Source organism: Dasypus novemcinctus, chromosome 10 (assembly GCF_030445035.2).
Source record: "Dasypus novemcinctus isolate mDasNov1 chromosome 10, mDasNov1.1.hap2, whole genome shotgun sequence".
In the NCBI taxonomy this organism is placed as follows: Eukaryota; Metazoa; Chordata; class Mammalia; order Cingulata; family Dasypodidae; genus Dasypus; species Dasypus novemcinctus.
Genome location: NC_080682.1, coordinates 122,562,288 through 122,575,786, shown reverse-complemented (window position 1 = coordinate 122,575,786; position 13,499 = coordinate 122,562,288). Strand labels below are relative to the sequence as shown.

The window sequence follows — 13,499 nt, the reverse complement described above, 5'->3', positions numbered from 1 at the left end:
ATACAGCATAATCCTATATTTATCCCCAGAGTTCATTTAATGGAGAAAGTGCACCTTGTTACTATTGGGAAATCAGGTTTTTCTTCAGGGTTTGGGAAGAAAAACCTGGAAATAGAAGATAATTATTACGTTGGTGCCCACATTTCACAAAAACCTCCGGTTCTATGATAAATTGTGCCAGTGTATCCTCTTATTACCGAAGTTCCGTGGATAGTGCTATAGTCCAAATAAATCTCAAAGTTAATTACTAATTTGTTTCCCAACAGGTTCTCTAACTCTGAGAACACATCATGTTCAAGATTCCAAAATGGGATTTGTGATCAACGCCATCTATTCCATGGCTTACGGACTCCATAACATGCAGACTTCCCTCTGCCCAGGCTACGCAGGCCTCTGCGATGCAATGAAGCCAATTGATGGGCGGAAACTTTTGGACTCTCTGATGAAAACCAATTTTACTGGGGTTTCTGGCGATATGATCCTATTTGATGAGAATGGAGACTCTCCAGGAAGGTATGGGCACAGTTCTCCTCTAGACAGAAGAGCCTGAGAGAAAGTCAGCTCTTGATCCTGAGCCACCTGTTTCTCTCCTTCATGGTTACTTAGATTTTCTGGCCATACTTGGCTAAACCCAAAGTGAGCAAAGACAGAGAGAGGCAGGTCTTATTTCTGTGGCCAGGGAAAGAATTAATGCTGACACTCAAGATGTTTTGGCATCATTGCCACATTTCAGGAACCTAAATTTGGAAGCAGAATCCATGCGCTGTGATAATCAAAATCCAACTCAGCGGTTTCTTCATACGTATTTGTTTTGTGATACCTTGCACACTGTTCTCTTCTTAGGTCATAGAACTCTCCTGAAACAGGAATAATTAAATGTATAGTTACCCAGAAATAGGGTTGAGGTGTTATTATAGTATTTTCTGTATCTACAGTGAGTTATAAGTCACATTTTATTTTATTATCCTCCAGCTGGAGCAATTTCTTTGGTCTAAATTGCCCTTTTCTTTGAAATTTCACTTTTCATTACTTGCAGAAAGGATCCTGAGAAATATGAACCTACTTATAATTGTAGGTCAGCCTCTCAGGAAGTCACCAGGTACCCAAAAACCTACCATTATTCCCATCTGTTTCATATTCCAAATTCTTAAGAGACTGTGGAAGAGACTCTCAGCCTGTGAGAGTCATGAACAAGACATCCTGAGTTGCAGCAGGGCTGGGATTTTTCTCTGCCTTCCATCCGAGAAGTCAGGGTGCTCTGGCCTCCCACCGTAAAAGCCCGGTGCTTTTCCAGCAACAGCTTCTGCTTGACACCTGCCATTCCTGAGATGGGCCAAAATGCTCGGGTCACCTCATGCTGTGCTTGCAGCCACCCTGCAAGGGCAGGTCCCATGAGGCTCTCCCTGGCTCACACCCCACATGCTCACCCATGCTCCCAGCAGCCTGGGTTTTGGGAGCGTCCACACTCCTCAGGTGAGCTGGGGCTCTTCCCCGACGCAGCTGCTGCCACCGCACGCGCTGTCTCCTAGGTGTCGGCGAGTTCCCGGCGGTCCAGCCAAGGTAAAAGTTGGATCCCTTCTCTACTCTAGAGGTTTAAAACGTCAGGCCATTTGTCAAGATAAACTGACTTTTCACATGTGGTTTTCTAATTTCTGGGTATTCAAAGATCCATGGTAGGAAAATAAATGCAAGCATTTTCCCAGTTTCAAAGAAAAAGTTCCATTTGTTGTACGGCCTCTCATGGCTTTCGGGTCAGTTGAAGACCTCGGCTGTGATACCTGCACCCGTGTTTCTATCCCCGAATGCATCTCTGGAGCACTGACGTCAGCTGAGGGCTTGCTCACAGACTTTGCTGACAGCGGCTCCAACAGCTTCCACAGCTTTTAGCTCAGGTACCCAAGCCAACTCCAAAAAACGGGGCAGTAAGGCATGGCTCAATGGCTCTGCCTTGTTCCAATGGGAAACTCGAATAGCCCAGGCAGAAGATCACTGCCTCATACATGACCCTGCAAATACGCTGTAATGGGACATATTTAGAACGTTAGTTCTTAACCTTTTCTAGGACTATGAATCCCTTTATGACTCAGGTGAAGTTTATAGATGGTTCTCTCCAGAACAATATACATAAAATTTTGCACACAGTTTCTGGGGATTCACTGTTGGCTAGAGACTATCCATGCACTATTACGGTTGGGTATTACATTAAGCCACTGATAAGTCATCAGTTAGTTTCATACTATTATCTTTTACAGCTGATAAAATTAAAACCTGTAAAGGTTAAATGGCTTGCCCAAAGACACAGTCTAGTAAATGGCACAGCCAAGATTCTAACGTCATCTGCTCCGCTTCAGCTCTTAGCTTTATCCCACAGCCTGCTGAGGAATCAAGCAAGCAGGAGTGAAATTTAAAGGCCACTCTTTTGTGTGAAATGTATTTGTAAGTATTATGTTATTACTTCTGGAAAGTAAAAGTTACTGCTCCGCTGGATCAAATCTTTATATTCCCAGCTGTGGAAGGAAGCAAAGGAGTCTTGGGTGATGAGGGATACTCCTAGTTTGCAGGGTCACAAAGAAAGATCCTAAACGGGGGAAGCTGGAAGAGCAGGAAATGTGAGGCCACACATGCATTTGTGGATCACTGGAGAGTACATTATAATCAGTGTTTTTACAACTCACACCTGATTATACTACTCTAAGTACACAATCCTTTAATGAAATCCTTAATGCTAGTTACGGTCTGGACTTCAGAATTTTTGAATTTAGAAATGTTTATACAATCCATGTAGTGCTCCAGTATGATTTGGGACAGTACCCTCTAATCAACAAATTAATGTTTCTGCAGAAAAAAAGTGAATACAGTACCAGGTTTTGGCAGGAGCTAAGTTCAGACTGGGTCATATTTTGAGTTATGAAAAAATTAATAGTTTTCAGAGTTCTAAGTTTTCAGAATTACAGATAAGAAATAGGGACCTTTACATTTATCATCAAAGAAATAGAGCAAGGTTGGCAAACTATATGGTCCCTTGGCCAAATCTTGCTTTTAAAATATGTATTTTTATTAGAGAAGTTGTGAACTTACAAACAATAATGCATAATGAACAGAATTCCCATTCATCACCCCTCCACCAGCACTTTCCATTGTTGTGGAACATTTGTTACAGATTATGAAAGAACATCGTCAGACTATTACCACTAATTATGGTCCATAGTTTACGTTTGGTGTACTTTTTCCATACACTCCTTGTTGTTAACACCATGTATTAGCATTGTACATTTCCTCCAGTTCTTTTATTTGCCCTATTAATCCATCTTCTACCATGTGATTCACTGTGTTATATAGTTCTATGCCTTATACAATCTATCCAAAACGTACAGTCAGTGGCTCTTACTCTTATCACAGAGTTGTCCAATCATTGCCTCAGTCAGTTTGTGAATGTTTTCCTTAATCCAAAAGAAAAAATCCCATCCCCCTATTATTGGTAGAGTACATTCTTTGACAGTGATGCAAGACTATTACAGTATGTTGTTAACTATAGTCCATAAGTTACATTAATTGTAGTTTTCCCATGCATAACCATATTCTTACCACCTTGTAGTAATGGTGTTAAGTTTATTCTACGTCATGGAAGAACATTCCTATATTCATACTATTAACCACAATCCTCATCCACCTCCAGAATCATTGTTATTTAGTCCCTAGATTATTCTCTATCTTTCTTCCAACTGACATTTACATCCCTATGCTACCCCTTTCAGTCACAATCCCATTTATAAACCTGCCATGCTAGTTATATTCACTATAATGTGTTACCATCAACTCTATTTCCACACTTTTACAGTCAAACTAATTAAAAATTCTACATACATTAAGCATCAGTACCCCTTCTAAGCCCTCATCCTACCTTGCAGTAATCTGCACTTTAGGTTTTAACTCCATGTGTTCTTTGTATTTCGTTCACATTAGCAAGACCGTACAATATTCATCCTTCTGTGTCTGGCTTATTTCAGTCAGCATAAGTCCTCAAGTTTCATCCATATTGTCATATGTGTCCCAATTTCTTTTCTTCTTACAGCAGCGTAGTGTTCCATTGTGTGTATATACCACATTTTGTTTATCAAGTGTTTATCAAGTGTCCACGCTTGGTGGACACTTGGGTTGCTTCCCTCTTTTGGCAGGTGTGAATACTGCTGCTGTGAACATGAGTGTGCAAATGTCTGCCTGCATCACTGTTGTCAGTTCTTCTGGATATATTCCTAGTAGAGGGAATGCTGGATCATACAGCCGATAAATATTTAGTTTCCTGAGGAACCATAAAACTGTCTTCCACACAAGCTGCACCATTCTACATTTTCACCAACACTATCACCTTTTTAAATAAATAAAGGTGTTATTGTTTTTTACATATATATATATTTATTAGAGAAGTTATGAACTTACAAAGTAATCACACTAATGTGTGGAATTCTCATACATCACTCTTCCACCAACACACTGCATTGTTTTGGAACATTTGTTACAGATTATGAGATAACATCATCACACCATTACCACTAACCATGGTCTACAGCCTACATTTGGTATATTTTTTCCATGTAAATAAGGTTTTATTGGAACATAGTTACATTCATACACTTGGGTGTTGTCTCTGGCTGCTTTCATAACAAGGGCAGAATTAAGCATTTGCAACAGAGACCGTCTCACAAAGCCTAAAATATTTTCTCTGACCCTTTACAGCAAAAGTCTCCTATTCTCTAGAATAGAGCATCCACTGAGAAGTAGGACTTCGGAGGCCTGGCTACTGCTGGGGATGGACTCTAATGGGGGAGGGGAAACACAGAGATCAATTACATACATGGTGCAACCGAATAAAGCAACATTGGATTACTATAGGGGTTATAAGCCTGCAGATGTCCATTATTTGACAACAATGGAAGAAAGGGAGGTTCTTGTATTTTATGTTAAGTGGCTAACATAAGTAGAATAAGTTAAGGATACGTATTGTAATCCCTTGAACAACAACCAAAAATATTACTCCAAAGAGGAATATCTTAAAAACTTATAGCAAAATACTGAAAAAAATAATTAACCTGAAAAAAGGCAGGAAAGAGGAACAGAAGGACAAAAACATGGGGTAAATAGAAAACGAAGCTAGAATACTAGAAATTTGCAGATACATGACTTGTTTCGTAAACCAATTCTTAAAATATGGCACTGGCTATGGAAGGATCATGGAGAAGATCTCTTTCAACTTCTGAATTTTCCTGGAGAAAACTGAGTCCCAGAGAAAGAAAGAGACATGGCCAAGTTCACATAATCAAGTAGTATTAGAACAAGGACACTAAGCAACTTTTAAGTACATGCATCAAGTAAGAATAATTTAGCTAAGATTTTTTTCCCCTTACGTTACATTTGAAATATATAGTTTTCAGGAAGATCAACACTGTGCACCAGAAGCAGTTGCAGCAGCTGAGGAGGAGGAAGAAGAGGAGGAGGAAAAGGAGTGGGGAAAGGTAAAAAGAAGAAGAGGGAGTGGTAGGACAAGGAGGAAAGAAGTGGGGGAAGAATTTATACCCAAGTGACATGTGATCGGAAAGACATACTAATCTTTGATTCTGAAGTTGAATATGTGCAACTTGGACCTCCAAAGTTGTCAAAACAGATTATATTTAATTGTGCTCTTTTTTGGAAAATAAAATACATTTGCACACATTAAAAAAATGGATAAACATTGCTGGAAGCCATTACAACATGTGTTTAGTTTTCACCTAAAATTTAAGTAAAAATCTAAATACTTTTTGAAACACTCAATTTGTCTCACTTTAGCTGAAAAATAAAATCTGCATCCTGTCATTGAAATGAAAAGAAGCAATACAAATATACAAGAGAAGGGAATGTCTTCTTTTGTAAAGGATTAATTCTTATCTATCTCTTTTATAGTATAACTACTACCAAATATTTTTAAAGCAATATTATATTTTCACAGATATAGAAAATAGAAATAATGTCTCTTTGTATTTATCCTGTATTTTTCTTGTAGGAAAAAAAACACAATTACCAGAAAACTAAAGGCTAATTCCAGAGGGGAATTCATTGTCTCCAATGTAGTTAGAAGAGGTGGATTGGTCTGAAAAAAACTAAGGTTTAACTTTTCTTGAAATCACTTCCCTGCAAAACATAACATTCTGCATTCTATAGATTTGTCTATTTTTTTTTAACTGGATCTCTTGACTTTCTCCAGTATCTTCTATATAAAACAAAAGATTACTGAGTGTAAAGATAAGCACCTTAAAATGTAGATTGGGTCAGATTTCTGCAGTATACAAGTGATGGAAAATTGATCTCTTCACTCTAGCGAGTAGAATTGGAGCAGTCCAGCTGCGAAGAACACTTGAAGTTTAAAAGCTGAGTTTAGAGGCTGGAGCTGACACTTGCATGCCCTGGGACCTGACCATTCTCATTAATCTCCCCGAGCTTCAGTTTCATTATCTGTGAACTTCATAGGTTGAATTAGACTTTGTCAGAGTTAAGAATTAGTAGAAATATGCCGGATGGCTCCTTGGGGGGAGGACAAAGAAACCCTCATTTTTCTTCAAATCAGCGGCAGCACAGAAAGAAACCTCCTGACACAGACATTTCTTTCTTTCTCTCAACATAGGTTATTTGCTCAAAGTAGCGAATGATATAATATATGACTACATTTGACCTCCATGTTCTGTGTTCTAATAGCTCAGCTGATTGAACACTTAGTAGCTGTGGGACTACCACGACACAGTGGCAGGTCATAGGACCAGTATTGTATCCTTAATAATTGGTTCTTTTGATTTAAAAGTGGAATTTAGACCACTACTCAGAATTATTACTGATGGCAAATAAAATACTTTAGGTAATTCTTCAACTACCTAACAGCTGACAAAGTTTAAAAGTGAGTTAACTTTCTGACAAAGACAGTACCGTAAAAAAATGTGATTGGGAGTGAAAACAATAGGTATCATATTACAATGCCAGCCCCAAGAGATTGGTGCCAGGTTTATTCTCAGCAATTCTGTGCAGAGCCTGGGGCTGAGTATGCAAACCTAGTCACTTGTGCCCAAAAGTTACAAAGTTTTGCATCCATCTCTCTCTCCAGAAGCTCCACATGCAGAAAGTTCAAGAAGGCATTTTTAAAAGCCTATGTGCCAGTTCCATAGTCCCCGGGGGTAAAAACATAGGGTACTTGTGCGTCATTTTCCAGAGCTGCTACGACAAATAACATACAATGGGTAGGCATTTATTGTGTCACAGTTTTGAAGGATAGAGTCCAACACCGAGGTGCCAGTGAGGACATGCTTTGTCCCGAGGTCAGGAGCATTCTGAGGAGGGAATCCTCTGTCACAAAGCAATCTCCCTCTCCCTCTAGCTGCTCTTTTGGCTTCTGCTGACTTCTGGCTTCTCCTGACAGAATTCATCCACATTTCCTCTCTTTATGAGGCCTCCAGTCATTTGGACTAAGACCCATCCGATTCAATCTGTCTTCATCCAAAATAGGGTCATGAAAGACCCTGTTCACAAATGAGATCCACCTTAACTGAGAATGGCGTCTTCAAGGTCCTCTTTTCCAACAGGCTCACACCCACAAAAATGCAAATTAAGACTTGAACATCATTTGTTGGGGACATGATTCAACCCCCAACAGGTACATGGGAACACATTGTCCACCTAAACTACGATGGTGGTAGAGCTCCTCCAGTGTTCCCGGATGGACAACACTTCAAGAATGCTTCTCTGGAAATGTTCTTGTATATAAGGAAAGACTTGTACAGAAGCACATCAGATTATCCCCCCTTTATATTTCCATGCCCACACTCAATAAGAACAAGAGCTAATATAGACTGAGAACAACAAGATGCTAGTCTCTTCCATCATTTTTACATTACATGAGGTGCTTTAAAGGGTATCCATTTTCCAACTTATTTTAAGCATCATATCTGAAATTGTCTTACTATAATGAACTTTGACATTGGTAAAGAGTTATTAGAAAGGAGACTATCAGCCCTATCCAGATTAGTCCCTCATTCTCTAAAATTGAAGATTAAAGATTCACCAAATTCTTCAATTGGTTACCAAAGAAAAATTTTATCATTGTACTTGAGTGGCGACAAAAACTGTTTTTATCTTTGTTAGAAGCCTAACAGTAGTATTTGTTTAAGTTTCTTGAAGCTATTTCAAAACCTCTATCAACCTGCTGAGGTCAAGTCTCTTTTTCACATTAGATTACTTTCTATTTCAGGTGTAAGCTTGAAAGCAAAAAATTGCCTCTGAAGAAAACAAACAGTGGGTTTTTTGATATTGTTTGTTTTTGGTACTTTAAGTACACAGTCTTGGAAAATTCCTGTGTCACTAATAAGTCAGTAGATACATTTGCGGGGGGGGGATGTGAATCAAATCTATTTTTATTCATATCTTAATATTTACATTATTAGCCAAATATTTATTTTATTCTTCTTCCCAAGATATGAAATCATGAATTTCAAGGAAATGGGAAAAGATTATTTTGATTACATCAATGTTGGAAGCTGGGACAATGGAGAATTAAAAATGGATGATGATGAAGTTTGGTCCAAGAAAAGCACTGTCATCAGATCTGTGTGCAGTGAGCCATGTGAGAAAGGCCAGATAAAGGTAAAATAGAGTTTGTGTTTCTTTCAGTTTTGCTGTACATTTAAAACTGTCAATTATCACTGGCTCTTCTTAAAAATTGGATTTTTGTCTTACCTTTTATTTGTAAACCTCTAAAGTCAGAATTTTTTTTAGTCTCCTAATTATTTCCTTGTGGTGTCTAGAATATTGTCTACAATAGTGTTAGCAGTTCGACTGATTCGACCAAAGGACTCATTTTTTTCCCACACCCTTGCTACCTTCATGGAATAAATGGTTCAGAGTTGGAAAGAGTACTATCTTCCAATTACTTATCAAACTCCTATTAATATGATAATTGAGAACAGTGGGACCAAAATAAGTGAGACATCCTTTAGTCGTAGAAAAGCTAGAATCTAGATAAGGAAAAACATCATGGCCACAGACAAGTACGCCATATAAAATGTGACTTCTTTAGGAAAGGAAAAGGTGTGTGTGGGGTGGGAGGTGTCTATATAAGGTCAAACCAAAGAGAATGAGATTTCTTCTGATTCAGATATAAGAAATGGGACCATGAAAATGGGTCAGATTTCAGAGAAAGATGTGGGAAAAAGGTCTTATATGCAGAGGGAATGGTGGTAGGGAAAGTACAGTAATGGTTCATTGAAAACTATTTTGGAATGATAGTGAATGGTCTAGAGTACATGGCTCTATATGGTTATTATACAAGAGATAGTTTCAATGACAGGTTGAAACCATATTTGTGAAGAATTTTTACACAGTAGAAGAATTGTACTCCCTATTAGTGCATTTTTAGTAGTGGCTAATTTGCAATAATGTTTGTTTAGGCTTTTTTTAAATTCCAAGTTCTGTTTTTTTCAACTAAACACTTTCACTCTATTTAAAACACAATTCATTGTATTTTCTTCATATGGTATACAGTTGTACCTGAACAACTTCATTAATGAGATCTGCATCTCGCAGCATTGTTGAGAGAGTTGTAAAGTTAATGTCCATGAAAGTGTTTGCTCTAGCAAAGTTTCAAACACATTGCAGGTTGGTATTCAGAAAGAAAGCAACACACCATCAGGTTATTCAAAAAGGATGGGAATTGCTATGAAAAAAGAACTGTCACAATCTCTAGTGTTCAACATGAATGTGAAACACAGGAGAACAAGCTAAAGTAATGAACAAGTCAGAGCTGAATGATCAGAGGAGCACTTGGTACAGTGTCACTATTGATTCATAAAGAAACTACAATATTGGAATGATTCAAGGAGAGGAGCATGAGCTAATTTTGGAAAAAACTGAAATTCACAAATCAATACAAATTGAGGCACATGAAGCCAACAAATTTCTAGGAGGGGAAATTCAGCTTATTTCATTTTCTAGGCCCTGCTAAGGTCCTAAGCAAAGAATATTCCAGTATTTAAAATACATTTCCTTGCATTTTACAATATACAGTAATTGTCCAAGGATGAAAATTGTCCTGAAAATGAAAATTTTCATTTTCTATATTAGTATTTTGTATGCATACTACTAGTAAAAATAGATAACATTTTTAGAGTGTTCTACAGTTTAAAAATCCCTCTGATGATTTTTAATCCTTAGGAAACCCTAGATGTAAAAAGTGTGAACTGTTTTTATAAAAACTATGGATGTGGTTTGAAGAATAAGGATAAACGAAGAACAGTTGAAGGCCATACAACTACTTAGTGGGTGAAGTAAGATTGACACCCTGGTGCATCTTGATTTCCAGGTTCTTCCAAAACATCATGAACTCAATTTTTATGTATACCGATAAGGCTCAATATTTATGAGCATGAGTCTTAAAGTCCAACATATATTATTTGATCCCTCATTTACCCTCAGTTCTTTCCTATGAAATGAATGAAATAATAATAGCTAGTTCATAAAGAATTATTGTAAAGTTTTAATGAGATAACAGTATATAGTATGCACTAAATGGTCATGAAATAATATTCAATAGTATTATGATATATATTTTAGCTAGATTAAGTAGGTCCAGTTAGCAGTATTGCCTCAATTAAATCATTATTTCAGGGAATGGACTTTTCAGGCCCTTTTTCTTGATTCCCTACTGGTGTTGTCGCTGTTTCAAGAACCAAGGAAGCGTAGTAAATGTAAGGAAATGGTGCCAGCATACAATCATTTTTGGTCATAGATACCTAAAAGTTGTCGTTAACAAAGAATATTAATAGAGTTAACATATCAAACAAAATATAAATTGTAATCATCGCTGTTTCTGGTTATTGCTGGTTATTAATCACAGTTTTAATTATTTATAAGAATGTTTAATTAATGCTATCTCTATTCCACAGAGGTTATTCAATGTACCAGTGGTGAAAAAACAAAACAAAAAAACCAAAACTGGCACATCCATTTCTAAAGAATAACATCTGGGGCTCTTTCAACTGTTTAATAATTTCAATTATTTTCTTTGACTTAAAAAATCAAACAGATGAAGAGGTGTATAATAGTCTCAATGACCTCATTCACCTTCATCCCAAACAAAAAGGACTACTCAAATAAGGAATAGGATTTATTGAACCAGATTTTTAGTGGAAAAGGAGACCAAAAGAGTAACTCAGGAAAAATCTTCATCTTCTGCCTCTTAATTCAAGCTTCTGCTTTTCTACCCAATAAAAGTTCCTAATTCTTTTTTAAATCAATATGGACAATTATTTGAACATTAAGAGTTAAGCAACGTTCTTTTTTGTTATTATTCAACTAGAATTAAGCCAACCAATTTTATGGTATTGAACTGGTTGTTTAACTCAACCTCAGTTTCTTTAATTATGAAGTGAAAATATTAATTCATATACTGCCTTTTTGATAACATTTGAAGTAATATATGGGAAAGCTGTTTTGGCTTTTGAAGCAGTACATTTAAAAAAGGAATTGCTTTTTGTTTTATTTATGCAAACAAAATAATCAATTGTTAAAAATATTTGCTTTAGGTGATCCGGAAGGGAGAAGTCAGCTGTTGTTGGACCTGTACACCCTGTAAAGAGAATGAGTATGTTTTTGATGAGTACACCTGCAAGGCATGCCAGCTGGGGTCTTGGCCCACTGATGACCTTACAGGTACATGTATCACATTCCTCAAAGGTCAACTGAACAAAGACACGGAGAGGGAGGGTCACATCTTCAAGTGTTTCCCATCCTAGATTTCACATCTTGTTTATGTGGCAAAGAACTCCCTTCAGAATAGAAGCCCTCCCAAATCCTAGACTAATCATAAAAGTGTTTAGATTTCAGGGAGAGACCTGCCTGTAATCCCAACCCCAATCCCCCAAACTTGATCAGAATCCCTCAGTTGTTTACTGGGTATTCTCAGTCCATCTTCAGGATAAGCAGGGACACAATTAAGTACATCCTTTGAGGCAGGGATGGAGGAATCATCATATATCCAAAAGCAAGAAGGTAGCGCATTATTGGGTAGAAGTTGATCTAAAAGTCTTTCTTTCTCTCCGGGATTTTCCTCAATTGAAACTAGGATGCTCCAACTAATAAGAGTTTTCAAGTAATGTTGGCACAGGGCAAGACATGTCTCTGCTTATTTGTTTGTTTGTTTGTTTTGATTTGGGTTGGAGTTTTTTGTTGTTTTCTGTTTTGCTCCAAAAGATGTTAAAAAATATGTCATGTGTTATTTAGAATATATTTCACAGTCAATTCTGATCTTTGCAATATGAAAACAAACTATGATTACCTCATTGATTCCTTCATCTTTTCTCCAATAAATATTCTTTAAAGCTAGTGTATACAATATGCTTATTTGCCTTTCAATGAAATAAAATCATGGAAATAAAGGTAATATGTCTACTTTAAAGAAGTTCACAATTTAATAAAGGAAGTTCACAGTTTAATCATGTAAATATATGATTAAAATGTTATAAGAGAATATAGATTATGGACATGGGAGCATGAGGACTGGACCAAAGAACCTGAGTTTGCATGTCAGACAGAGGGCAAACCCTGTGGTATGTAGGGCAGTCTGGTGGTTTTAGAGTTCAAATGAATTTAGCAAGAAACTCCTAGAGGCAAGAAGACAAAGTCATCAGTGATGGGACCCAGCCCTCCCAGTGGAATTAGCTTATTCGAAAGCCTGGTTCTAAAAACCTTGTGATCCTATGCCTTTTGAGATCAGTTCACTTTAGGGATTTGTTTTAGTGATGAGCTTTCATTAAGAAGACATTCCTTTTCTTTTTTTTTTTTTTTTTGTCTCTGTTTATTTTTTTAATATTACATTAAAAAAATATGAGGTCCCTATATACCCCCCACCTCCTTCACCCCACTCCTCCCCTCATAGCAACAACCTCATCCATCATCATGAGACATTCATTGCATTTGGAGAATACATCTCTGAGCACCGCTACACTTCGTGGTTGGTGGTCCACATCATAAAACAACAACAACAACAAAACAACACTGATTTAGTAAAATATCCAAGTTCCTCATGTTAGCATTTGTGTCCTATTTTCACCAACAGACAATGAACTTACACTTTTATTACTTCTGGTGGCTCCAGAACCAACTTAGTACTAAACACAAAACCTTCAATACATTTTGTTGAATAGACAAACTAGACATTTCTCTCTCTCTCTTTCTCTCTCTCTCTCTCTCTCTCTCTCACACACACATCTGTGTATATATGTGTGCAAACACACAAGCGTTGACAAATTGTGCTAAATAATATGAAGTAAAAGACCAAAAGTTTAAAGAGAAGAAGGAAAGAATTGGGAAGACAATTAAAAATTTGGTCAGGGAAGATTTCTCTGAAAAAGCAAAAATTAGCTGAGATCAGAAGGATAAATAAAAGCAACTAGCAAGGACTAATGAAAAAGGCTTTTCTGGCTGAGGGG

The 13,499-nt window shown here is 37.2% G+C and overlaps 1 protein-coding gene across 2 annotated transcripts in view; it reads left to right on the top strand.

Moving 5' to 3' along the window:
* GRM5 (glutamate metabotropic receptor 5) overlaps positions 1-13,499 on the top strand; it is a 548,158-nt gene that overhangs the window by 440,639 nt on the left and 94,020 nt on the right. For both annotated transcript variants that reach the window (XM_058306158.1, XM_058306159.2), the window contains 3 exons: positions 267-513; positions 8,490-8,658; positions 11,595-11,721. In XM_058306158.1, coding sequence (XP_058162141.1) covers positions 267-513; positions 8,490-8,658; positions 11,595-11,721 — 543 coding nt within the window. The remainder of the gene's footprint in view (positions 1-266; positions 514-8,489; positions 8,659-11,594; positions 11,722-13,499) is intronic.